The 26,434-nt window shown below is 59.2% G+C and overlaps 1 protein-coding gene across 3 annotated transcripts in view; it reads left to right on the top strand.

Moving 5' to 3' along the window:
• Positions 1 to 19,646, top strand: part of TENT4B (terminal nucleotidyltransferase 4B) — a 40,174-nt gene extending 20,528 nt beyond the window's left edge. The window contains exons 2-14 of one of the 3 annotated variants that reach the window (XM_054710601.1): positions 1,302 to 1,425; positions 3,366 to 3,412; positions 4,426 to 4,546; positions 5,726 to 5,833; positions 7,738 to 7,866; positions 8,453 to 8,666; positions 9,861 to 9,987; positions 10,111 to 10,214; positions 10,313 to 10,500; positions 11,726 to 11,890; positions 12,984 to 13,413; positions 18,917 to 19,014; positions 19,319 to 19,351. In XM_054710601.1, the coding sequence (XP_054566576.1) occupies positions 1,302 to 1,425; positions 3,366 to 3,412; positions 4,426 to 4,546; positions 5,726 to 5,833; positions 7,738 to 7,866; positions 8,453 to 8,666; positions 9,861 to 9,987; positions 10,111 to 10,214; positions 10,313 to 10,500; positions 11,726 to 11,890; positions 12,984 to 13,160 (1,504 nt within the window). In that variant the 3' untranslated portion in view covers positions 13,161 to 13,413; positions 18,917 to 19,014; positions 19,319 to 19,351. Of the gene's footprint in view, positions 1 to 1,301; positions 1,426 to 3,365; positions 3,413 to 4,425; positions 4,547 to 5,725; positions 5,834 to 7,737; positions 7,867 to 8,452; positions 8,667 to 9,860; positions 9,988 to 10,110; positions 10,215 to 10,312; positions 10,501 to 11,725; positions 11,891 to 12,983; positions 13,414 to 18,916; positions 19,015 to 19,318 lie in introns of all 3 variants that reach the window. The other 2 variants (XM_054710600.1, XM_028126996.2) reach the window with 2 other exon arrangements.
• The last annotated feature ends 6,788 nt before the right edge of the window (positions 19,647 to 26,434 follow it).

Genomic DNA, 26,434 nt, shown 5'->3' with positions numbered 1-26,434 from the left:
GGCTGCGCAGGAGAGGGGCGTCTGAGTGGGGAGGCCTGTGCTGTGAGCGGGCCATGGCTGTGGCTGGCCACTGGGAGGCAGGGCCAGCCGGGGGTGCCGGGAGCCCCGGGGAGGTCGGGATTGCACCCGGGAGGTGACGTTTGAGTGCTGAAGGCTCATGGGAAGGGTTCCCGGCCCAGGGCCTGCTGGGCAAGGGGGGCATGCTGCAGGGCGTGCGGGCGCGCTGCTCTGGGCTGTGGTGGAGGCTGCAGGTAGGCACACCGAGAGGGAGTTGGCAGGTTCACCGAATGGCACCCACGGAGACCCTGTGGGGGCTGCTGCCGTGGCCTGCGGAGACGGGCTGGGAGCCCTAGGGGGGCAGGGCCTGGTTTGGAAGTGGGTTTGGGGTTTTGTGGAGGGTGGGGGGAAGGGATAGGATTTGGAGACCCGTTAGCTCCAGAGGATGAGAGAGGACGAAGCAGGAAACACTGCAGTTTCCATTGGGGATCAGGACTCCGAGGGGAGCCCCCGGGACGGAAGGGGTTTGGGAGGAAGACGTGGACTTCCGATTGGACTCACTGCGTTTGAGTGACACCTAGGTAGAGTGGTCACCTGGCAGAGGAAACACGGGAGTGCAGGCGTGTGTGTGTGTATGTGTGTGCATGTGTGTGTGTGTGTGTGTGTGTGTGTGTGTGTACGTGCGCGTGCCAGTTTCCTTGTGCAAACCCAGCAGAGGGCCTCCTGAAGATGTCACTCAGACGCACGGGGCTCGCCTGGGCCGGCGCTGTCCCATACTGTCGGGCCGGCTGCGCCTGAGGAGCCAGGCCAGGCCGCACCCCGACCCCAGGCTCTCCCGGAGGAAGTGCCCGCAGATGGAACGTGCTCTCCCAGAAACTCGCTGGCACTTCCACACGGCCGTCTGCGCGTCCCCAGGAAGGGGGAGCCCGAGGCGAGCAGCCCCCCACGTGCGTCGGGCCGCGGTGACTGCCCGAGCGTCCTGTCCGGGGCTTGGGTCCCTCCGTGTCCCGGGTCAGGGCTGCCCGGGCCGACCTCCGGCTCCGCAGGGGCCGCTCAGGGTCTCCTGCTGCCGCAGTCGGCGTGCCATCGGGACTCCTTGGACTTGGTGTTTTGTGGAATTACTTTGTTGTTTTTGATTAAGTTTCATTCGTTCCCATGGTAGCTCAGCATGAGTCGCACGTTAAAATGAAGGAAGCAATCGAGGCTAAGTCCTCAGCGGAGCCACCAGACTTAGAGGAGGCTGTTTCAGACCGCGGCTTGTCCTGAGGCCGGCCTGCCGTGTGACCGTCTGCCTTCCTTTGCAGCCTGCACGAAGAGATCAGTGACTTCTACGAATACATGTCGCCGAGGCCGGAGGAGGAGAAGATGCGGATGGAGGTGGTGAACAGGATCGAGAGCGTCATTAAGGAGCTCTGGCCCAGCGCTGACGTGAGCACCTGTCCGGCCGGGGAGCGGGTGGACGTGAGGGCCGGTGTCTCGCCGCGGCCTCCGGGCAGCTGTCCGCGCATCTGCAGAGTCAGGGCTAACATTTGCAGGCCAAGAGTTCCCTTCAGCCTTTGGAACGGGGCTCCCGATCATTAGCACGGAGTCGGCCGCTCCAGGCCGGGGCCCTCGGTGCCGGTGGGCCTGGCAGAGAGCGCAGGAGGCGGTGTGAGGAGGGCACGCCCGTGCGGTCTGCTGCCCGAGGCGCCGTGTCCGCCACACGGTCCCAACCTGCAGATGAACGGTGTCGTTTAGAGGGACGGAGGGGGCACTTCTCTCATCTGGAGTTCACGTTCAGGCCCATGCGGGCGTCTGTGGCCCCCCCCCCCCCCCCCACACACACACACGCGCTGTTCTCTGCTCCCCGCACAGCCTCGCCCAGTGCGCACAGCCGGGCAGGGGCTGCCGCTGTTTGTTGTGGTTTTTGCACCGAGTCAGCTGCACTTTTAGGGCTCCCGTGAGCGTCTGTTGTACGACTCTGTGCGTCCTGAGGGCCCGCGCTAGAATCCGACACTGTGTCTTATACCTTTCTTAGGCTCGGTCCTGGGTGGAGAAGGGGCCTTTTTTTGGTTTTCGTTTCCAATTGGTAAAACACGAACACTTCAAATGAGGGGCTGCAGGTGGCGGGAGGGGAGAGGACACGCATACTTTACTGAGAGCTGCTCCTGCCCGTGGCTTCTCCTGTCGGCCTGAGTCAGTGGGTCTCGGGGGGGAGGGGGGGGTGTGCCCCAGGAGGCATTTGGCATTATGGGTGGGAGACGGTTTTCATTCTCATGACTGGTGAGTGCTCCTGGCAGATGGTGGGCTCAGGCCAGGGTGCTGCTAAACACTCCACAGTGCACAGGGCAGCCCCCCACAACCGAGAATGACCTCCACGTGTCAGGATGCTGAGGTCACAACCCTGACCTGAGCTCCGCGTCCTCCTCCTGCGGCAACGCTTCCTCCAATGTTACGGGGCAGGGACCAGTGTTGGGGGGCAGGGACCAGTGTTTATAGGGCAGGGACCAGTGTTGGGGGGCAGGGACCAGTGTCATGGGCAGGGACCAGTGTTGGGGGGCAGGGACCAGTGTTGGGGGGCAGGGACCAGTGTTACGGGGCAGGGACCAGTGTTGGGGGGCAGGGACCAGTGTTACGGGGCAGGGACCAGTGTTGGGGGGCAGGGACCAGTGTTATGGGCAGGGACCAGTGTTGGGGGGCAGGGACCAGTGTTACGGGTCAGGGACCAGTGTTGGGGGGCAGGGACCAGTGTTACGGGGCAGGGACCAGTGTTATGGGCAGGGACCAGTGTTGGGGGGCAGGGACCAGTGTTATGGGCAGGGACCAGTGTTGGGGGGCAGGGACCAGTGTTACGGGGCAGGGACCAGTGTTGGGGGGCAGGGACCAGTGTTACGGGGCAGGGACCAGTGTTATGGGCAGGGATCAGTGTTGGGGGGCAGGGACCAGTGTTACGGGGCAGGGACCAGTGTTGGGGGGCAGGGACCAGTGTTGAGGGGCAGGGACCAGTGTTTATAGGGCAGGGATCAGTGTTGGGGAGCAGGGACCAGTGTTGGGAAGCAGGGACCAGTGTTTATAGGGCAGGGATCAGTGTTGGGGAGCAGGGACCAGTGTTGGGGGGCAGGGACCAGTGTTGGGGGGCAGGGACCAGTGTTCAGGGTCTGTGGCTATCGGGAGCACGCGTGACCGGCATGTCCCTGCTGAAAGTTTCTCTGCTATCTGAGCCTCTGCATTGGGTCCTTGACTGAGTGTGGGTACCTGTCTGGGTGCCTGCCTGAGCGCCCTGAAGAGTGCGCTGCAGTGCTCAGAGGCGCCAGGAGAGGGCAGCAGACACCAGCCTTCCTCCTGGCTGGGCTCTCGGTGATGCATGGGACCTCCTGTTTCTGTTTCAGGTCCAGATATTTGGGAGTTTCAAAACCGGCCTATATTTACCCACCAGGTGAGCACATGGCGCGCCGGGACTGTGCCCGTCCCAGGGGGTTTGTTCTGCCTGTGAACGTGGGAGCGTAGAAAGAACGCGGGTGATGGAACAGATACCCACATGCCTGGGTTCCTGGGTCCCTCGGGGTCGATGTCACTCCCACCAGCGGTCAGCAGCGGCATCGTCGTGGCAGGTGGACGGGGCACCCGTCTGGACGCGGCTCAGGTCCTCTGGCCGCGGGGCAGGTTCTGGTCGCCTGCCCACAGCACAGCAACGGGGCTGTTGCTGGCCCCCCAGACCTCCGCCCGTCCCCTAACCACTCACACGCCAGGGGGCCTCTGGGTGAAGCACCTGCGTATACAGGGGGCCGTTTTACTAGGAGCTGCACCATCACCCGCATTCCGCACCTGACCCAGGGGCTCAGGTGCACGTGCCCCAGACCCACAACCCGCTGAAGGGGGTGGGTCCTTACCACTCCCTTTCCCCCCGCGCCCCCCTTCATCACCGCTTGTCCCTGTGTAGGAGCTGGGGGTCCCTCACCCTCCCTAACTGCAGTGAGCTTAGGAGTGGTGGTGCAGTCACATCGTGCAGGTTTGAAAGGCACAGAAGTGATCACAGGCAGGGGCCTGGACCGGCCTCCGTCCCGGGGAGGGGCCGCTGGGCAGTCCTGGCGCTTCCTCCCGGACGGGACGGTGGGTCCGGGCGTGGGAGACGGCGAGTGTGCGGTGTTTTCTCCTGTTTACGCCGTGGCGGCGTCCTGTCTGGGCGCTCACTAATGCAGTTCTCAGCCACAGCCAGAGGCTTAGTTTCTAGTCCCAGAGCCTTACGAACAGGACACGTTACCAGTGTTTTTGAGGTTCTGTCACAGTTGCCCTGTCTCCCGGGGCCCAGCGGTGTGAAATGACTCAGGAGGCGGCTGTCAAATCCCCAGCCCCCTCCTCGGAGAGTCGCCGCCCGCAGGGGGTCGCGGGAGGGCGGGCGGGTGAGGCCTCCCCGCTGGCGGGCCGCGCTCAGCCTCGTGCTCTGCCCAGTGACATCGACCTCGTGGTGTTTGGCAAGTGGGAGAACCTGCCCCTCTGGACCCTGGAGGAAGCTCTCCGGAAGCACAAGGTCGCAGACGAGGATTCGGTGAAAGTCCTGGACAAAGCCACCGTGAGTCCCTCCGCACCCCTCGCCCGCCGCCCTCCCGCGCCAGCCTGCCAGGTTAGGGTCCGTCGGGAGAGCCCGGCCCCGGCGCCTTCTCTCCGTCACCGGGCACCGTGCCGGGCGCACACGCCGTGTGGGACACGGGGGCTCCTGGTCACGCCTTCCCGTTAAAGGGCCCAGGGACACCCTGCGTGGCCTGCAGGGCTTTGTTCCATGGAGCAGCCGGGGCCGCTCTGCTCCGTGCGCGTCTGCGTCCGTGACGGGCCTCATCTGACGTTCCGTGCGTCAGGCCACGCGTTCGCCAGCCTGGCCTGGCCGTCGGGGAGCTTCCGTGGGGCCCGGAGCACAGTTTCGTAGACGTGGAGTCTGCACGCGATGTTCTCCTGGCACAGCGGCCTGGGCGGCCGGGGAGCCTGTCGGGGGGCGGCCGGGGCTGCGGTGTGCCGCCCGCGTTTTCTCGCGTGTGGTGCACGTGGGGTTTTCCTGTTCTTTTAAAGAATCCCACATGTCTCATCGAACGCGTTCTGCCACTTTTTATTTGGGGATGATTCTTACGTTTTGTCTCCTCTTGCTGGGTTATGTTAGGCCCCCCCTTTTTTAAGAAAAATATGCGTTTTGTTGATTTATTTACAGAGAGGAAGGGAGAGGGCTAGAGAGTTAGAAACATCGATGAGAGAGAAACATCGATCAGCCGCCTCCTGCACACCCCCTACTGGGGATGTGCCCGCAACCAAGGTGCATGCCCTTGACCGGAATCGAACCTGGGACCTTTCAGTCCGCAGGCCGACGCTCTATCCACTGAGCCAAACCGGTCAGGGTGTGTTTGGGCTCATCGCAGCGCTGACCGTGACGCAGGGGCCGCGAGTGTGACTCGGCCTCGGGGTCCCCTTCTGACTGCTTGGCGGTGGTCAGCGAGTAGGAAGCCGCTTCCACAGCGTGGCGTCAGGAGGGTTTCTGTCACTGGTGTCAAAACTCAACCCAGAGGAATGACAGGATGCGCGGTGTGAGGGGAGCGCCAGCTGCGTAGAGGGATGTTTCCGGACGGCAGGCTGGCTGGGGGCGCGGGCCTCAGGACCTCCTGCTCGCACGTCCCCAGTGGGGTGGGGCCTCACGCCATTCACCCTGCGCCTGATCTTGCCACTGGTCCGGGTAAAGCGTTTTAATGCTCCCTCTCTCCCCGTCCAGGTGCCCATTATTAAGTTAACAGATTCCTTCACGGAAGTGAAGGTGGACATCAGCTTTAACGTGCAGAATGGCGTGCGGGCGGCGGACCTCATCAAAGACTTCACCAAGGTCAGGCTCACACCGTGAGGCGGCCGGGCCGGGCGTGGCGGGAAGGCTGTCCTGTGCTGAGAGGTCCACGCGATGCCGAGCGCTTCTCTCCTGAGCCCCCGAGAATCGGTCACTTACAACGCGGCCCCGAGTGCGAGCCGCAGTGGAGAAAGCCGCTCTGCTCGTGGGAGACGGATCTGTGGGGCAGGATCTGTCTTTTAAGATTTCAGAGAGGAAAGGAGAGAGAGAGAGAGAAACATCAGTGATGAGAGAGAATCATGGATCGGCTGCCTCCTGCACGCCCCACACTGGGGATCGAGCCCGTAACCTGGGCCTGTGCCCTGACCGGGAATTGAACCGTGACCTCCTGGGTCATAGGTCGGTGCTCAACCCCTGAGCCACGCCGGCCGGGCTCCGTCTGCTTGTCATCGCAAGAGTTCAGCCCGGGACCCTCCCGGGCGACTTCTCCAGGTGTCGGTCCCCAGCTCCTCACTCGGTGGGCGGAGATTGAAGCCCGTCTGCACTTGCTCCATTTTCTTGCAGATAATTTGCCGGCCTCCCCCTCAGGACGCCTCGTGCTGGCCGCTGCCTCTGCTCCCTGAGCGGAAATGCCAGGCTGCTGTGGTTACGCCCACATCTCTTCTGATCATTGGCCGTTTTTTAGCAGCTCTCCGGGTTCGCCTTTCCCCGTTTCATAAGAAAGCGTGTTAACTTCTTCATTCTCGTGTACACGCACCGAGTATAGAAAAGCAGAGAAAGGAATACCAGGCCCCATCTCACACTTTGGGAGGTGCCGGCTGTGTGTAAATTTTCTTCTCCCAGAAATGTTTTTAACTGAGTTAACAGGAATAATAAAAGTTTACGGATGTAGAAGGATACCTTACACCCTACAGGCTTGGAGTGGCTTTATATCATCAACTTTTTTTTCTTGTTTATTCTCCTCTTAAATTTTGAACAAAAAGGATGGCACCATGTACGCTCATTATCTTATACTTAAAATAAACAAATTTTTTAAATTTTTTTATTGATTTTCAGAGAGAGAGATTGACTTGTTCCACTTAAATTGCATTCATTGGTTGATTCTTGTATGTGCCCTGAGCGGGGATTGAACCTGCAACCTTTGCATATTGGGGTGACGCTCTAACCAACTGAGCCACCCAGCCAGGGCCTTGTCTTGTCCTTTTTTTAACTTAATATTTTGGAGGTTTTTCCTATCCGCACAGACGGGCTTCCTTCATGGAAAGAGACTGTCTGACTTCCGCCATCATGCCTGGAAGTGACGGCTTTCCGTGCTCGTTCCTCCTGCTGCTTGCAGAAGTCCACACTTCCTTCTTTCTCACGGAAGCGCCGCGTGCTTAGTGCCCGGGAGGAACTGGACGTCCCTAGTAACCCACCTCCGCTGGGGCCGAGCGAACAGCTGGGGCCTGGCTCCTGGGAGCGCTGGGGGAGGCTGTGCCCGAGGGGCGCGGGGCGCACTGCCCGGGCGCCGGCTCAGGTCTCCGTCCTCTGCGCGGGGAAGGCTCGCCTGCCCCGGGGAGCCGCAGGCCGGCCGCTCTGGCCTGGGGGGCCCTGGCCGGCCTGGGGGTGCTGCCCATGAGAAGTGACCCCCTGATGCCCCGCTGACTTGGTGCTGTCGGCGTTGAGACTGCCCTTGCTGCTTCTCTTACCTGTTTGCACCCGAGCACGTCACGGTGGCGGAGTGCGTGTCGGCAGACGCGTGCGGTGGCGTCGCCGGCCCGTGGTGCCGGTGCGGGCTCCGGTGCCGTGTGCCGTGGGCACGTCTCGCGCTCCCCAGTGGCTGTGGCTGCTTTTACAGCTCGCCCTTCCGGTGGGACGTGAGGGTCTCCCCCGGTGGGTAGTGGAGGACCGCTCACGCTGAGGCCGGTTCGCACGGGCCCTCACGCGGGACGGGGCCTCTCTTCCAGAAGTACCCCGTGCTGCCCTACCTGGTCCTCGTGCTGAAGCAGTTCCTCCTGCAGCGGGACCTGAACGAGGTCTTCACCGGGGGCATCGGCTCCTACAGCCTCTTCCTCATGGCCGTCAGCTTCCTCCAGGTGAGCGGCGACGGGCCCGTGTGCGTGGCGGGGGCCCCCCGGGGAGCCCTGGGAGAAGCTGCCCCCATCACTTACGACTTCCCCTTTAAACTTGTCACCTTCCTGCAATTGAGCAAGTATTTCAAAATCCCGGGAAAGGGTATTGTTTTGCTTTTAGTCCCATGTGTTCTGTTGTTGTTGAGATTTTTTCACGGCAAGTTTTAAAGGGGGGGTGTGGTTTCCCTAGCGGTGACGAGTCGTGGCAACACCGCACTCAGCAGCGTCCTCTAGGCCGCTGATCCTGTGCGTCCCGCTGGACGGGGCCTGCCGTGGGGCGGGGGGGGCACGTCCCACGGCCCCGAGCGGGTTTATGGGGCTTCGTGCTGCCAGCGGCCTGGCCTGCTCGTGACGCAGCGAGGCGTCCTGTCGGCCAGCCCTGCCCCTCCTGGGGCCGCGGTCAGTCCCGCCGCCCCGCGGCCCAGCCCGCTGCCGGGAGGTGGGGCCGGAAGCGGGAGTGCTGGGGGCGTCAGATGTCGTGTGTGTGTGTGTCCCCCGGGGAAGTCAGAGGACGTGCAACGTAACTTCTTTTTTCTCCTTCTGGTTGTAGTTGCATCCCAGGGAAGATGCTTGCATCCCCAATACAAACTATGGTGTTCTCTTAATAGAGTTTTTTGAATTATATGGACGGCACTTCAATTATTTAAAGACTGGCATCCGGATAAAGGATGGTGGTTCATATGTGGCCAAAGACGAAGTTCAGAAGAACATGCTGGATGGCTACAGGCCGTCGATGCTCTACATCGAGGACCCGTTACAGCCAGGTAATGAGGTTAGGCAATGGGGCGGGCTGAAGAGGGCGCGGGCGTGGTCGCCGCGTGGAGGTTGGCACTGTTTCGACTAGACGTTCAGGATCAGCTTCTAAGGTGGCCATTCTCTTCTCATCAACACAGTTCACGAGCAAATACATGAAAGTCAACATACACCAGGGAAAACACAGGAGAACATAGACACACACACACACACACACCAGAGAGCACGCCGCTCGGGGGGGCGGGGTCTGTGTCTCCATCCTGACGGTCACATGTCTCCTTTCTCGGTCCTCCTCACCCCAGGTCCTCGCCTGCTGCCGCCAGGCTTTTATCTCCAGTCTAGCTGACGGGGTGACGGGGGCGAGGAGCCGTAGGGTTTCGGGTGTGAGCTCTGCCGTCCGTCACTGTCCCGGGCACTGCTCCCCCCAGTGCGGTCTCCTTCCATCGCCGTTTATCCTTTACCCACTCCGGCCTCCTCCTCCCTCCCGCCCCCGGGGTTGTGGGCCGTCGCCCCCCAGGGCGAGTGAGGGGTTCAGAGAGGCAGCTGGTCTCCTTTAGCTTCCTCTCCCCGTCAGTCCTGCGTGGTCTGCGCTGTCCCAGCGTTGAGCGGCTGGGAGGGAGGAGGGTGCTCCTCCCGTGCTCCGTCCTCCTGGCGTGACGGGAGCACGCAGTCCCGCACTGTCGGCCTCAGTGGCTGAGCCGTGTGAATGCTGACAGGGAGGGGGGAGGGAAGGGGGAGCCAGAGGGCAGCCGTGGCCTCGGCCTGTGCTGTGACGTGTGACGTGACGTGCTGGCTGCCGGGCGTCTCGTGGCTGGTCCCGTGTGTCTGTCATCGAGGGGGCCTTTACCGGGACCTGCTCTACATAAGACGCCGGGACTTCAGCCCCGCGGCCCTCGCTTCACGGCGCTCCTGACCGCGTGGGCGCTGTGCACGCGGCAGAGAGAACAGACGCATTTCGCCCGGGCGCGCTCAGGGGAAACGGGCGCGTCCTTGTTTGCGGGACAGCCTGCGGGTGGCCCCCGGCAGGCCAGGCCCGTGTAGGCCCGAGCACCCGTTCTGACTGCTTAGTCAGGACGTCCACGCCGGGAGCCTGGGGTTCGGGTCGCTGCCGGGTCCCAGGGCAGCTCTGCGGGGCCCCGATGGCCCGCGTTGCCGGCAGAGCCCTGAGGAGCGGCCCGGCCCCTCTGACCTGCCCCTCTCCCCAGGCAACGACGTCGGGAGGAGCTCGTACGGGGCCATGCAGGTGAAGCAGGCCTTCGACTACGCCTACGTGGTCCTGAGCCACGCCGTGTCGCCCATCGCCAAGCACTACCCCAACAACGAGACGGAGAGGTGACGCGCGTTCCCCACCCCGCCCCCCACGGGCGCCCGGGGAGGTGGGTTCCGCCTCAGGTTTCTCCCGCTCTCAGCACATTGGGCAGGATCATCAGGGTCCCTCCTTTCTCCCGCTCGCAGCATATTGGGCAGGATCATCAGGGTGACGGACGAGGTCGCCACGTACCGGGACTGGATCTCCAAGCAGTGGGGCCGGCAGAGCAGGCCCGAGCCCGCGTGCAACGGTGAGTCCCGCGCCGGCGCCACGCGCTGTCCCCAAGGCGCTGTCCCCACGGCGCGTGACTCACGGGAAGAAACGTGTTCCACTCTCCGCCCCTCTCAGGACACGGTGTCACCCTGATGGTGGGGCCCCCGCCGTCGGAGAAATGTGCCAGGAGCCTGTCTGGCGAGAACGACGCCCTGGGGAAGTGCAGGAGTAAGACCGCGGAGCCGCTCAGCAAACACTCCTCCAACTCCTCGTCCGGCCCCGTGTCCTCGTCGTCCGCCACGCAGTCCAGCTCCAGCGACGTCGTGAGTACAGGGCGCGGGGCCGGGGTGGGGCGGAGGGGCCCGCTCGCTGCGCTGGTACTGGGGAAGCGTAATGACGTTACCGTCGCCTTAAAATGGACACGCTTCCCGTGCACGTGCACGCGTGTCCGTGAACCCTCCCGGCTCCACCGCTCCCGTGGCGCTTGCCCATCCAGCGCGCAGTGCGTACGTAGGAGCCCCCCCCCCCCCCCCGGCCCCGTTCATTCGTCCTCCCGGACAGGCTTCCAGGGGAGGCCAGTGGCGCCCCGAGTGCTCATGCCTCCCCGTAGCCAGAGCGCAGGTGGTCCCGGTTTTGCTTCGACGTGAGATGGACACTAAAGACTCTCACTTGTCCGTTCCCTGAGCTTTTACAAATGCGTACGCATGGGAACCCAGCCCTAACAACGGGGAGAGTCCCCCGGGACGCCGCCAGCCAGCCCCAGCCCCACCCCGGAGGTCCCGGGGGCGTCTAACGCCGTGGCCGCCGCTGTCGGCGTCCGCAGGTGGAGTGCGTGCGTCGCTCTGCGCGGCCCCCTCCCTCGGGAAGCTTTGGAGCCTCCTGATGGCATGCTAACCCGCTGGGCTGTGACACACAAAGGTCACCGTTCAGAAACGCCTGACCCCTTCTCCTGCTGCATTCCGTGTGGTACAGCCATCACCCAGCTGCTCCCACCACAGCCCATCCCCACAGGCCTGCTAGCGGCCCTGGCAGGTCCCTCCCCCCCATCCCCTCCCCGGCAGCCTGCCTGCTCTCCGCCTCTCCTGGGGGGACTTTGGGGGTCACTCCCACAGTTCCCCTTCCCCTTGGGCTGATGGAGTTTACAGCACTGAGACCCGAGACGCCCCTGGTGCTGCCTGTTGGCCCGGTGAGGCGGGAGCAGAGTGCGGGAATGTGGGAAGGACGCCGTTTCCCTGCCGACGGCACCCGCACGGCGTAGGGGGCGCAGGTCCTCACGGGCAGAGCCAACACAGAGCGAGGCGACTCAGACACAGCGGTGGGCGGAGGCAGACGTGCCCGGGAGGGAGGAATGACTAGAAACCCTCCGGGAAAATTAGCGCTTTCAATGGCCGGAGGAACTTAACCAGTTCGTTTCGTCCGTTCCTTCGTGTGCGTCCTTAGCTCCCAGATGCTTAAATCGTTCCAGGGAGCACTCAGCGGAAATCGGTTTCCCTGTTAACACGGACTGAGTTATTAACGTGCCACATTGTAACCCATGCGACTTGTCAGGACTCGGACGCGACGCCGTGCAAAACCCCGAAGCAGCTGCTCTGCCGTCCGTCCGCCGGGAGCCGCGTGGGGTCTCAGGAGGTGACCGTGGAGTCCTCGCCGGCAGGCGGGAAGGTGCAGAGCGCCCCGGCCCCCGCCACGCCCAGCAGCGCCAGCAAGTCCCAGGTGCGTGAGCGCGCTTCTCTCTGCACAGTCAGTGCGGAGCATGTCACTCCTCACATGTCAGCTACATGTGTGTGCATCACGGTGAGCAGTCAGTACAGCGTATGTCCAGCTTCTTACATGTCAGTTACACGTGTGCGTCACTGAGCAGTCAGGGCAGCGTATGTCCAGCTTCTTACATGTCAGTTACACGTATGCGTCACTGTGAGCAGTCCGTGCAGCGTATGTCCAGCTTCTTACACGTCAGTTACACATGTGCGACGTGGGCTTGCAGAGACTCAGGTTGAAGAGCACACGTGTTTGGTTCTAAGAGGTGATTGCACGATGGGCTTCTAGTGACAGGGCCTGGGACCCCCGGGACACAGGCCTCCGGGCGTCAGTCCCGGTCGTGGTGCGATGCCGGGCCGCCGCCCTCATGCCGACTCAGCAGAGCGGCCGCAGGGCTGGAAAGGGCCTCGCTGACTTAGGTCACCGCAGGTGCGGCTCTCGGTGACCGTGGCCGCGAGCGCACCTGGGAATAGCGGGGCCAGGACGTGTCTGTGGCCGATGCAGGGCCGGGTGAATGGTCAGGCAGCGGCCAAGCAGCTCAGTGGTTTGGCGTCCGCTGTCACTTCCAAAGGCCTCAGAGCGCCTGTTTTAAGCTGTAGCATCAGGGGCCCTGCATCGGGGGAGGAAGCCATTTGCTCCTGGTCCCACCTCCCCCGCGCAGGGCGTGTCCGTCACGCGTGCCTCCGCTGACCTGCAGGTCCTTCACCGGCACAGCCTCAGGCCCGTGCCCCGAACGATCACCCGAGGGGCAGTTAACGTGGCAGTGACGGCAGGAGGGCGGCCAGCCCCCGCACCTGGTGGCGGAGCCGCGGGGCCACTTCCTGTGGCGTCTTGGCCGGAGGCTCCTGGGGAGGAGTGCGCCCCACCTGCTCTGTGGGGGGCCAGAGGGTGGTCTGCGCTCGGCATTCCCAGGGACAGAGCCCAGCTCCGCAGCTCAGGAGGAGCCGCCGCCAGCTGAGCCGCACGCCTGGCTGTGAGAGCTCCGGGGTGGGGCGAGCCGGGCGGGCGCCTCCGGCACTGACATCTCTGCCCGCTTCCTTTCCCACAGCACGGACCCGCCCGGCTCTTCCGATCTTCCAGCAAAGGCTTCCAAGGTACCGCTCCCAGCAGCCACGGTGTCCTGGTGGCAAACAAGCCGCATCCCGGCAAACCCACTAACCAGTGTTTCCACGGCAAGCGGCGGAAGCACAAGAGGGACGCCCCGCTCGCCGACCTCTGTAGGTAGTCGGCGTGGGCCACGGACGCCTGCTGTGCAGTGACCTCCCGCCCGACAGCGGCCCGGGGCCTCCTGGGACCCGGTCAGGAGCCTGGCGCTGTCCACGTGTTGATTTAGCAACTGTGTTTTCCCCAGCTCGCCACGGAATGGATCATGAAGACTGACAGCGGCAAAAGCAAAAAGCACGCCGAAAGGGGGGAAAGGCTGCTCGCTTGATAAGTCATAGGCTACAACAGGGTCACTTCAGAGTCAGAGCTTGAATGTAAAGTAAATCTGTTCCTCATTGGCTTTATGCAGAGTTAGGGAGCAGGGTCAGTGCGGGGGAGAGGGGTGGGGTGTCGGAGGACGGGGAGGAGAACAGGTCTCTCATAGGAAGCCCAGATTCCCAGGGGAAAGGGGTCTGTGCATGTGTTTTTAAAATATTTTTGCATATATTTACCATTTTATTGTGTGTATATATAGACGACCACATAGGAAATTGATATTTGTAATAGTGGATTTGTTAATACTTTTTACATAACATTACTGTTTAAATTGTAAACAGATTTTTCTCAGGATTAGTTTGCAAAATAATCTGAATTGTCATCCTAACATCCACGCGTGGGGACGTGACTAGCTCCCGTATTCGATTTTCTCTGCGTTGAACGACCTGGTGGGGCCCCCGGGACCGGCCGCTGCAGGCACATCTCCTCCCTCGAGGAAAGGTTTATGGTGGCAAATGACATTGATTTTATTTTGTACAAACGAATATATATATCCGTACTACGTACTTCTGTGTGCACACTGAACAGATCTCTCATCTCTGACCGTGAACTGGCACCCGCTTCCGATCGTGCTGTCGTCTGGGCAGTGGGCAGGTACGAGAGTCCATGTTTGTTTCCTCTGCGGTTTTTTTTTAACTTTCGATCGGGCGAGAGGCCACATGTCTGTCCCGTTCCCGCCGCGCGAGCCCTGGCTGCGGACTCTGCACGCGGCGCCGCTCGCCCGGGCGCTGCGCCTGCCAGTCTCTCATCTCTTTTTTAAAATTCATGCTCCGTGGGAGAGAACACCTACCTGTAAACAGCTTTGATTAAATCATACTTACAAAAGCTGTTTTCTTATGTCCACTTTATGCTCTCGGTATTGTCGATCTTTCCCAAGAAATGGTCTTTGAGAATGGGTCTGTTTTGTATTGCCTTACGAAGACCAAATACTTCTTGTCATCCCAGTCTTCCTCCTCCTCCCGTGGAATTGTTATCTTGAATTAAAACATTTTTTAACATCGGCTTGTTTCAATCACGCTGTAAATCTCGGTTGTGGTCAGCTTTGAGTGCAAACAAGATGTATATTCTGTCACTCGTCACATGTGTTTGGGAATATTTACTGTGATCAAATGAATGTAAGTGGATTTCTGAAATTGCTGTCTGTAGGTGGAAGCGCTCATGTCTACCATCCGTGTGTGTGGCTCTGTCCGTGACAGCCATTTCTGAGATGAGATTCTTTTATATATACATACATACACGCGTATGAAGTACTGTCGGTTTTTAGGAATTTCTTTTCTGTATACACTTATGAAATACTGAAGACCCATCAGACCACGAATGGACACTTAGTGCAACTTTTTATAAAGAAAATAATGCGAAAGTAAGACCGAAACCGATGTCATCCCTGAAATCAACCATTGCCAATATGTTCGTTATTTTAATTCACAACCGAAAGACATGTTCTGGAACTGGAGAGCCACCCCCCGCCCCGTGTGCACATGGACGATTGCCGACGTGCTGTTACTTCGACATGTTTAAAGTCTGAAGGTGCCATTTGGTTCTGATCAGGGCTTTTTATCAAGGGTGTCGAGCTGCTTTTTGTTCTTCGGAACTAGTTTTGTCATAACATGTTGTGCGCATAATCACAGTATTTATTTCCTAGGACTGTTGTGAACGTGTAGACGTACGTTTACTGCTAAGGGAACAATTATTTATACAACGAAATGGGATTCGGTGTCAGCTGCCCACTGCGGACACTCGGTACCTGCACTGGTTTCTCTCAGAGCATCGCCCTCGTTGTCAAAAGCGAGCGTCCTCTTGGGGTGCGGAGAGCCGTGTCCCACAAGCATGTGATTGTACTCCGGGTGGTGATAGCGGGAAGATAATCTTGATTCCATTGGGAATCTTAGGTTTTCGTACACTTATTGGGAAATTAGTTTTTCCTGTACTGCTGAAGTTTCTTTTTGGTAAACAGTATCTTTCTAAAAGAAAAAAAAAGCATGACGGAGAACTTGAGGCGTGTACCTTCCTCAGACCAGCACTGTACTCGTGAATACTGTGTATCTTGCAGCGAACAGTGTCGGAGCTGTTCCCCTTCAATCGAAGTAAAATACTTTGAAGAACTCGCACTCGGCCTGCTCATTTGTCCTGTCACCTTCCCTCCGTGCGTGCCATCCTGCCTCTCCCTCTCCGAGTCTTTATTCTCTAGGGCAGCGGTTCTCCACCTTCCCAATGCCGCGGCCCTTTAACACAGCTCCTCATGTGGTGGTGACCCCAACCATAAAACTATTTTCGTTGCTACTTCATAACTGTCATTTTGCTACTGTTAGGAATCTGAATGTAAATATCTGTTTTCTGATGGTCTTAGGCGACCCTGCTAGTGGTTCTCAACCTGTGGGTCTCGACCCCTTTCACAGGGGTCGCCTAAGACCATCGGAAATCACAGATATTTACATTACGATTCATTAACAGAAGCGAATTACAGTTATGAAGTAGCAATGAAAATAACTTTATGGTTGGGGGTCACCACAGCAGGAGGAGCTGTATTAAAGGGTCGTGGCATTAGGAGGTTGAGAACCACTGCTGAGTCTAAAGGCTCGGCAGACCCATCAGATGTGTGTCCCTGAAGGAGGCAGCCCGCCCGCACCCACGAACCACGACCTTCCTTTGCAGGCACTCGTGGAACACGGGTTACCAACGCGGGCTCCCCCACTCCCCGCCCCATGGGGACGTTCTGTTGGCGGTCGTGTGTGTGTGTGTGTGTGTGTGTGTGTGTGCGTGTGTGTGTGTGCATGTGTGCCCGGTCCATGTCGATGCTCCTTAAAACGTCATCGGAAACATTGAAGTACTGGTTGTTGGAGGTGCCGGTGGGTCAGAGGCGTCGGCCCTAACCCCAGCGTTCTGTGTTGATGAGAGTCGGTGCTTTCCCTCCAGGCTGGGGGTGTCCCGGAAGGTGCTAGTTTCAGCGTGTGTCTCGCTCAGAGAGGTTGCCCGTGGCTTCCAGCTCTCGCTTGGACCAGCGAGCGGCTGGCTTCACATGTCGCCGCCGTCCGGTCCTCAGGATTGAGGATCCCACTGTCTGTCCGTCCCGTCGCGAGTGTGTCTTACCGTTCCTTGCACCTGGGTCCTCCAGGAACATTGAGGTTCTGTGTGTGGGCTCAGGTACTCCTGGGCAGTCTTGACAGACAGAGCATGGGTGGGAACAGTCGCCCCCTTTAGCGCCTCAGATCCCCATGTGTGTGCTTCCCGTCCCCTCCCCCACGCAATGCCGAGTGTGAGCTGTTTGCCGTGCCCGGTGGACGAGGGTTTGGGGTTTCCAGACTGTGGGCAGGTCGGGAGAGTATGACGGCTGTGAGCGCAGGACCCGATACTAAAATATATTTTTATTGCTTTCAGAGAGGAAGGGAGAGGGAGAGCGAGATAGAAACATCCATGATGAGAGAGGGTCATTGATGGGCTGCCTCCTGCACGCCCCACACAGGATTGAGCCCACAACCTGGCATGTTCCCTAACCGGGAATCAAACTGGTAACCTGGTTCATGGGTTGACGCTCAGCCGCTGAGCCACACTGGCCGGGCAGGACCCCGTATGGCTGTGATGTGCTCATGGCCATGACCTCCTCCGTGATGGGGGTGTGGATATCAAGGTCACTGTAAAAATCCCCAGAGCTTTGCTAATATTTTTATCAATGATGACTACATCATCTCGATTTTGATAGCAATCTAGAGTTTTATCCTTCCTTCCATCCTAACACGCTTCTGATTTCTTAGTGTGTGAGTCACTCATCAGGAATGTTGGTGGGAAATGGACTGCCTCTCAGTTAACTTCAGAAAGTACATGCTGAACTATAAAGCCGGCGTTGCCAGTTTAGCCGGGACCGACACGGACAGGCTACGGTGGCGGATGGGACAAGTTCACAATCCCGCCAGCTCTCGCTCCCGCGCCCATTGCACCGTCTGCGTGGGCCGGAAGCAGCCTTCCCACGAGGCGTCGTGAGCAAAGCGCCCGCTAACTGGCTCTGTTACACTTGACTGAGGAGCACAGTTCCGTGTCAGTTCCTCTTTCTCCCGATTGCCCTCTGGCGTGGTGCACGGTGAGATGCTTAGAGAACGGAGCCGTGTTCAGAGAGACGACAGGTCTGAGCGTGCCCGTGGGTGCCTGCCCAGCCTCGACACCTCAAGGCAAAGGCACTGCCATTCTGTCAGGACGTTGCGGGCAGAATCCGTGTTCACGTTTATGAACACATGTCAACGTGCTGCTTGATACTCAGCATGGCAAGCCAGGTCCTAGGGCGGACGTCACTCATGTGGTGCGGAAACTTGGCCGTGTCCTCGTGAGCCGTGTCCTTGTGGGCCGTGTCCTCGTGAGGCGTGTCCTCGTGGGCCGTGGGCCGTGTCCTCGTGAGGCGTGTCCTTGTGAGGCGTGTCCTCGTGGGCCGTGGGCCGTGTCCTCGTGGGCCGTGTCCTCGTGAGGCGTGTCCTGGTGAGGCGTGTTGACTTTGCACCTGAGGCCCCTTCTTTTCATCAGAGATAATGAGCTCAATGAATTGGGTGTTGACAGAATGATTAACCAGAAGAATTGCCTAGAAACGGACCTGTTTGCTCTCCAGAGTCAAATGTTGACTCGAGGGCGGTTTGGGGTTGATAAGCCGCTCGTGTTTGGATTGCCCTTTCCTGGCACTTCCTCTCTGAGGCCCTCGGCCGTTGCCTTTTCAACTTAAGTCTGTGCGCTGCCAGGCTGAGCCTGGTCCATCGCCCACCAGCGGAGGGAGATGGCACTTCAGAGAGAGGGTGCCCAGAGGGAGGGAGAATGTGCACCCCTGGGGGTCACGGATTGGAGGTGCCTCCTGGGTTGACGGGAGACATGCCGGGATTTGTAGGAGCAGAGGCTAGACAGCAAGGGAGTCGGGTGGCTCCACCTCGCGTTTCGGTGCGTGTCGCTGGGTGTTCGCACATCCTCTTTCGTTTCACTTAAGTCCGTGGGTTCCCTGTGGCGTGGCTCCCTCTCCCGCAGCAGCCGGATGCCAGCGAGGTCTCCGCCAGGCAGGCAGTCTGGTGAATTCATTAGGAGTGTTGGTTTATCTTTTTTTCCCCCCAATATATATTTTTATTGATTTCAGAGAGGAAGGGAGAGAGAGAGAGAGAGATGAGAGAGAATCGTGGATTGGCTGCCTCCTGCACGCCCCACACTGGGGATTGAGCCCGCACATGCCCTGACCAGGAATTGAACCCTGACCTCCTGGTGCATAGGTCGACGCTCAACCACTGAGCCACGCCGGCCGGGCTGGAGTCTTGGTTTATCTTAAAGGTGCTGTTGTAAAGAGCGGCTGTGAAGTAAAACCGGCCGTGACCCGGACGGTGGGTGGGGGTAGGGGGAGGCCTGGGGAAGCCGCCTCCGAAGCGCATGGCGTGGGGAAGGCTGCTCCGTCCTGTCTCCCGTGGATGAGGCAGCGGCACCTCTGAGATGAGAGAGATCTCGGTGGTCGGCTGCACCCCCTGAGTGTAAACCGCCCTTCCCGTCCAGGCTGCGTCCGTGCCACGCACGCGCTTCCCCAAGTCTCGTCAATGCCTCTGGGTACGCTAGCCTGCTGCGTCTCTTCGGCCCTCCACTGACTCCGAAATGTAAGACCCCCTCTCTCTGACTCCCACAGAGAGAGCCCAGGGGTCCCCTTTAACATCAGTCTTTGCAAGTCCTGTGGCCCCAAAGAACCCAAAGGCTCGTCACAGGCGTCCGTTCTCACGGCCAAGTGCACCGGCTCATCGCACGCACCTGCAGCGCGAGCGGGGCGGTGGCGGCCAGGGTAGTTCCTGACGGAAGCCGCGAGCCAGGCCGCTCTCGCGGACCGTGTCCATAGATGCGTGAGGTTAAAGGGTGGCGAGCCCGTGTTTGTGTGTAATAACCTTCTTGTTTATTCCCTCCGATCAGCGCTGCCTTCTGTGCTAAGAAGCGCGGACTCCTGGGAGGTGCTGGAGGTTTGAATCGCTAGGCGCTTACCGGAAAAACAGATTTGGTACAAACGATTCGTGAGATCCCGACGTTTCCTGAGGCCCGTCACCGCACCGTTGTCAGGACTATGGCCGGGTCGCATCCAGGAAGCTTTTTTTTTTTTTTTTAAGCTGACGACGATGTCTTCAAAGATGCCATTGTTTGCCTTGAGAGTTTTATAAATCGCATTTCTACGCACCGCTGTCCCCCGTGCTCGCCCGGCTCCCGCCGCGTCACCCGCGCTTCAATAAAGGCTTCCGCTCCTTCCTCTTCGGAGCCTCTGGTCTGAGCCTTTCTGTGGCCCCGGCGGCTGCTTTCCCGTTTGTCTCGTCATTCCTAGGACGGCCCGTGCCGACACCCGGAGCTCCCCCACCGCGAGGGCGCTGTGCGGTGCTCATCCTCCCGCCGCCGGGAGGGAGTGGGGGGCCTTCCCTCCCGCCAGCCGGGTGCTGGGCAAAGGCAGGCATTGGCCTGGCCCCGGCCCTCCGCCAGGCTGCAGCGGCCCCCACTCACACTGCCCTCCCGGCGTGGTCCTTTGCTTTAATGCGAGGGACCCTGAGGGACGGAGGCTTCACCCCACGGCCCTTTGGAGCTATGAAGGCGTTCGCTTCTCCCAAGAGCGGAGGAAGCAGGATCCGTAGCCACATCCGTCCAAACCATTTCTCCGAGTGGAGTTGGTGGCTGTGGCTGGCCCCACCGTGCCGCCTGGCCCCACCGTGCCGCCTGGCCCCACCGTGCCGCCTGGCCCCACCGTGCCTCCTGGCCCCACCGTGCCGCCTGGCCCCACCGTGCCGCCTGGCCCCACCGTGCCGCCTGGCCCCACGGTTCCGCCTGGCCCCACCGTGCCGCCTGGCCCCACCGTGCCTCCTGGCCCCACCGTGCCTCCTGGCCCCACCGTGCCGCCTGGCCCCACCGTGCCGCCTGGACCGCCGAGTGGGGAAGTGCACGGAGGCCCGGGCCGGTTTAGCGTGAACAGGAGTCTAGACACCCGCCTGCTCCAGCCCGCTCGCTTCTTCCACATTCATTATTATTTTTAAAATCTTCATTGCTGAAAGTATCTGTACGCCCCTTTCTGGCTTCTTACACATTCCCTGGCAGTGGTCTCTAAACAAACCAGCAGGAAGTAGAATCCTGTTAAATGGGAAGTTAGAGCGTGAAGGATCCACCTCCTGGAATGGATGTCCTTCATTTCTCAGCGAGCGAGTGAGTTCCACGGGAACGCAGGTGATGGGGGGGGGGGCGCACCTGGGCCAGGGGTCTGCCGCCCTGGCCCCTCGTCCCCCTGAGCTCCCGGCCGCTTTGATGACTTGGGATGTACCCCAGATTTAAAAAAACGCATTTACAGCCCTGGCTGGGTAGCTCAGATGGTTAGAGTGTCATTCCGATACGCCACGGTTGTGGGTTCAAGTCCCAGTCAGGGAACACAAGAATCAACCAATGAATGCGTAAATATGTGGAACAAATTTCTCTCTCTCCCTCCCCCCCCCCCCCGCTTAAATCAATAAATAACAAAATGCATTGACAAACATAAACACGTCTGCATATAGATACTTTTGGGGGGTCTTCGCTTTTACACGGAGGTACCCCACGTCGGATTCTGCAGCTCCCCACCATGCATTCTGTGGCCCACACCTTGGCTTGCGAGTAGCTTTGCAGAGCGAACACGTCAGATGCCCCGCAGTGACGGCCCGGCCCGGCCCAGCTCGCCTCGGGTGCGGATGTGACACTGTATCGCCAGGTGGTGGCTCTTTTCGTCCGAGTAATTTAAAAAGAAATTGTTCCGGTTTATCTCGTTTTAGGTGCATTTTCACGAGCTGCTGAGAAGCCTCATCTTTTGAGGCACTTGTGAGGATCGTAGTATCATAAAGGCCACGTGGCCATCTGTTACTTCTCCTCGATTTCCAGTTTTTAGAAAACGCTGCCCTGGACAAAACAGGTGGAAAAACCCAGTTATACGGATGGCTTCCCACCACCTGCCCCTCAAACTTGATCCTCTAATTTAAAGATCCTTCAGTAATGGCAGCAAATAATCTAAAACTCTCCCTAAAAATCAGTTATCGCCCTCCTACCCCCCCCAAAAAATCAAAAATAATTCTCTGTCTGAAAATAGGAGGGACCGTCCAGTGAGCCAAGAGGAAACTGGTGAGAAGTGGGACGCAGCTCCGGGTCCGAGAACGCAGGGCTGCCGGGATTTTGTTGGGAAAATCCACCGGAGAGTTTTGTTGGGAAAAGGGGGTGCGAGGCAGCCGGGGGAGAGTTCAGACAGCGATCCCCCTAATCCTTAGCAGCAGCGGGCTACCATTTTTTGGGGAGATGTTTTCCTTGCAATCACTACATGCGGCGCTCATTACGCGCTTGTAGGGTTTCCTCTGTGCTGGTCCGGTGAAGTCTGTGGAGACGCCGTGTTTAACCCGCTGAGCTCAGGAATGCAACGGCGTTGACTTAAATTGGGGCCATTTCTCCCCTTGTAAGTAAAATGCTTTCTACTTCTTGCTTGTCAACACACACACACACAAACACACACACACACACACACATGCACAAACACACACACACACACACACATGCACAAACACACACACACACACACAAACACACACACGCACACACACATGCACACACACACACACAAGCACAAACACACACACACAAACACACACACACAAACACACACACACACGCACAAACACACACACACGCACACGCACACACACACACACAAACACACACACACACACGCACACACACAAACACACGCGCGCGCCATTTAAAACCGCAAACAGACTGATCTCACATGACCCATTTGGAAAGAGCATCCGTTTGTGAATACATGTGTATGTTTCTAAAGCAAGTAACTAGCTCCTGTTTGCAAACGGGGGATTAAACCGTTGTTGACGAGAGAGCCATTAGAGGTTTTAAAACGCCGATGTCTAATGCCAGCATCCAAGTGACCGGGAAGGAGGGGCCGTGAAAAGTATCCAGTGGCCTATCGACTTGGTGTGTCCCTTTTCAAAAGCGCTCCCGCCCACTTTCGGCTGCAAACCGAGTTTTTTGTCCTTCGATCGCTCGGCAGGCGGCGTCACCAACGTGACTTTTTGGCACAAGCACGCAAAATAGTGGGAAGTGGTTACATCACACATCTTCACTTTTCTAAAATCCGATTCGGGAAAACAGCCGTCACCCAGCAGGCAAGGCATTGGCCCCGGAGGACAGCAGATGAGGGGACGAGGCAACCCCCTGTGGAAATAGAAATGTGAAGGCCCGGGGTGGGGTGGGGTGGGGTGAGGTGGGGGGGTCGGGGTCGGGGTCGGAGGCCCTGCCAAGGCAGCGAGGAGCAGGTGGCGGGGGCCGAGGAGCAGTGTTGTCATCGTTTAAAGCCAAATGGTTCGAAAAGTTTGTCTCCCACCCGCTCCCCACTTCCTCCCTCCCCTGAGGCCACCACTTCCAACTGTGGGTGGTTTGGGGGAGGGGGGTGTTATTCATTTACCTCCATGTCTCTGAGTAACACACGTCTAATGACACCTTGAATTGTAGTTGCTAGAAGCTGTGTTCACTGCCCACCCCCCAAACTCCTGTGTTTGAGCTGCCTAGTAGCTATCCTGACTTTCCTTTTTTATATTTGTATTGATTTCTGAGAGGAAGGGGGAGGGAGAGAGAAAGAGAGACATCAATGATGAGAGAGAATCATGGATCGGCTGCCTCCTGCACGCCCCACACTGGGGATGGAGCCCACAACCCGGGCATGTGCCCTTGACTGGAATCGAACCTGGGACCCTTCAGTCTGCCGGCAGATGCTCTATCCACTGAGCCACACCAGCCAGGGCGTAACTTTTCTTTTTAACAGTGGTCTGTGTGAGGAGGCAGCAAGAGTAGACGACGGGTTCAATCCACATCTCTTCTGGCCCGTGCTCTCGCGTCAGATGGGGCTGCCGGGAGAAGGGTGTCGGATGTGAGCGCCCCATGGCATGCAGGCAGCAAATGCTGACCGCTCTCTGGTAGCGGGCGCTGGCCCTCGTGGTCAGCGCGGCCCCTGGGAGGGCGAATGAGGCCCATGTTCTCTGGGGGCTGTCACCACAGTGGGTAATGAAAACGACAAACATGCCCTGGCTGGTGTGGCTCAGTGGATAGAGCGTCAGCCTGCAGACTGAAGGGTCCCGGGTTCGATTCCCAGTCAGGACACGTGCCCGGGTTGCAGGCTCCATCCCCGGTAGGGGGCGTGCAGGAGGCAGCCGATCCATGATTCTCTCTCATCATTGATGTTTCTCTCTCTCCCTTTCCCTTCCTCTCTGAAATCAATAAAAAAATATATATTTTAAAAAAAGAGAGCGACAAACATGCTGGATGTGGGCCGTTGGAGACGCCCCTCCCCCCGCCTGGAGAGGGCCGGTCCGCGTCTCAGGACAGCCCTTCCGTGTGGATTGGATCTCGGCTGCCGCCTTCTCGCAGCAGAATGGCGACAACATCTTCCCGTGTAAGTTTTCTCTTCAAACACTGGATCTTTCATCGGTTGGTTGGTGGTGGTTGTGTTAGTCTGGCCCAGTGGTCGGCAAACTCATTAGTCAACAGAGCCAAATATCAACAGTTCAACGATTGAAATTTCTTTTGAGAGCCAAATTTTCCAAACTTAAACTATATAGGTAGGTACATTGTTATTAACTTAATTAGGGTACTGCTAAGCTGGCCTTTGCTAAAAACTCAAGGGGCCAAAGAGCCGCATGTGGCTCGTGAGCCGCAATTTGCCGACCTCTTGTCTGGTGGGAGCTGGTATCTAAAAGCTTTCCCTCCAATGGCGGCCAATTCACCCAGCACCACCTGGGGCAGCCACTCCTTTCTCCCTGGAAGGCCCATCCGGTTGCTAACGGAGCCCACCTGGGATTTTTTAAAATTGATTTTAGAGAGGAAGGGAGAGGGAGAGAGAGAGAGAAACATTAATGGGAGAGAATCACCCATCGGCTGCCTCCTGCACGCCCCCTACTGGATGGACCCCACGACCGGGGCCTGTGCCCTGACGGGAATGGAACCCTGACCTCCTGGTTCCTAGGTCCACGCTCAGCCACTGAGCCCCGCCGCGGGCTCCCCTGGGTGCTGGATAACGCATCCCCGAGTCCTCGCAGGCCTGCGCAGGGTCAGGACCCCTGGGAATGGGACGCCAACCCTGTTTGGAAAGCAGAACCTCAGAGCCCAGCTACCCGAGGACCAGCGGCATCGGTGCGGCTGGGAGCTCCGGACAGACGAGGTAAAATTCTCGGGAGCCATGCCAGACCTGCTCAACCAGAATCAGGGTGGGGCCGCGGGTGTGTGTGTGTGTGTGTGTGTGTGTGTGTGTTATTTTTTTTTGTTTTTTTTTCATGAGGCCTCTGGGCGATGCCGACACTGGCCCCGTCGCAGAGTCACTGAGGACAGAGCCTGCCACGAGGCCGCGCCCCTGAGGTGCCCCCACAGGTGGGGCTGCCCTGGCAGTTGCGGGTGAGCGGAGGCGTGTGGACGCCCTCCCTCCTGCCGTTTCCCGTCTGCTGTTGGGAGAGCTGGTCAGAGCGCTGGGTCACGGTGACAGGTGGCTGGAAGCCATAGCATCGCTCCCTGCAGAGGGCGGAGGGCTCCTGGACTCAGCTTGGAGGGGCCAGAGGGGCCATCCCGCCCGGGGCCCCTCCCTCTCCAGGGTCGACCTTGGCCGCACACCAGCCTCCGCACGGAGGCTTCAGATGGGCTCTGAGGAGGGGAGGGCGGGGCCTCGTGCAGGCGTGGGCTGTGGCTTTGATGAGCATCAGGTGTGCCGACCATCGCGCCCAGTTCTGGGACCAGGCGTCCCGGTGGCTCAAACCTTCCCTGGTGAGCCCTCAGGATGCAGCAGTGACCTTGCCGGCAGAGTGGCACGGCTCCAGGCCAGAGGGCCCCATGCCCCCTGTCAGAGGCTGTGGGACCCGTCTCAGCTCCAGCCCAAAGGGGTTGGAGCCCTCTGCCCTGTCCAGAGGCTGTGGGACCCCGTCTCAGCTCCAGGCCAGAGGGCCCCGTGCCCCTGTCAGAGGCTGTGGGGCCCCGTCTCCCGCCGTCTGGAGTGGAAAGCGGATCTTCACCTGCCAGCATCCACCCTAGTTCCTCAGCTGGCTCCCTGCGGGGTTGTTCCCTCCAAGGTAAGCTGGGGTACCTGGCCTGGATTCCAGTGGACCAGGGTTTTATTCACCTGCGGTCATCACATCAGCTGGCGCCTGTTAAACTGTAGATTCCCAGAATCTTCCCGTGGAGCTCCGGCGGGGGCCTCTGAGGTTGGGCCTGAGAAATGGGCTTAACAGCTGCGCCCGCGATCCCTCTCAGCAGAGTGAGCACCCGGGTTCTCCCTGGGCGTCAGGGTGCTCTGGACAGCGGGAGGGGGACACTCCGCAGGCCTGTGACCTCCCCGCCCCCTGGTCCTGCAGATCCCTCAGGCCTCGTCCTGGCCCCTCCCAGCAGTGACTCAGAGGAGCGGCTCTTGCTCACCAGCCTGGTGCCCCGGAAACAGGACAGCCAACTCTGGGCCCCCGGCTGGTGGGAAGCAGCGAGTGAGGTCATGACGAGGTTGTAACACCTACTTTCTTTTTTCATTTATTTGTTGTTGTTTTAAATCCTTGGACTTAGAGAAAGTGGGGAGAGAAACAGAGAAATATCCATCAGTTGACCTGTGCAGATGCCTCGGCAACCTAATTTCTTTTTTTTAAAAATATATATATTTTATTTATTTCAGAGAGAAAGGGAGAGAGGGATAGAAACATCAGATGAGAGAGAATCATTGTTCAACTGCCTCCTGCACGCCCCCTATTGGAGATGGAACTAGCAACCCAGGCATGTGCCCTGACCAGGAGTCGAACCCAGGACCCTTCAGTCCGCAGGCCGAGGCTCTATCCACCTCCTCTCTTAGGCGGGCTTTGGCTTCCTGGTGCCACACAGGCAGGTGGATAAAGGTGGACCTACTGGGTGCAGGGGGCGGGGAGGGGGCTTCGATCCCACCTCTGGACCCCCGCGGAGTTCAAGGCCTGAGTGAGGCGCAGGCTTCCTCATCTCGGCAGGATGGATCCTTCCAGA

The sequence above is a fragment of the Eptesicus fuscus genome, chromosome 21 (assembly GCF_027574615.1).
Source record: "Eptesicus fuscus isolate TK198812 chromosome 21, DD_ASM_mEF_20220401, whole genome shotgun sequence".
Taxonomy (NCBI): Eukaryota; Metazoa; Chordata; class Mammalia; order Chiroptera; family Vespertilionidae; genus Eptesicus; species Eptesicus fuscus.
Note: the sequence above shows the minus strand (reverse complement) of the source record. Positions and strands in the feature narration are given on the sequence as shown.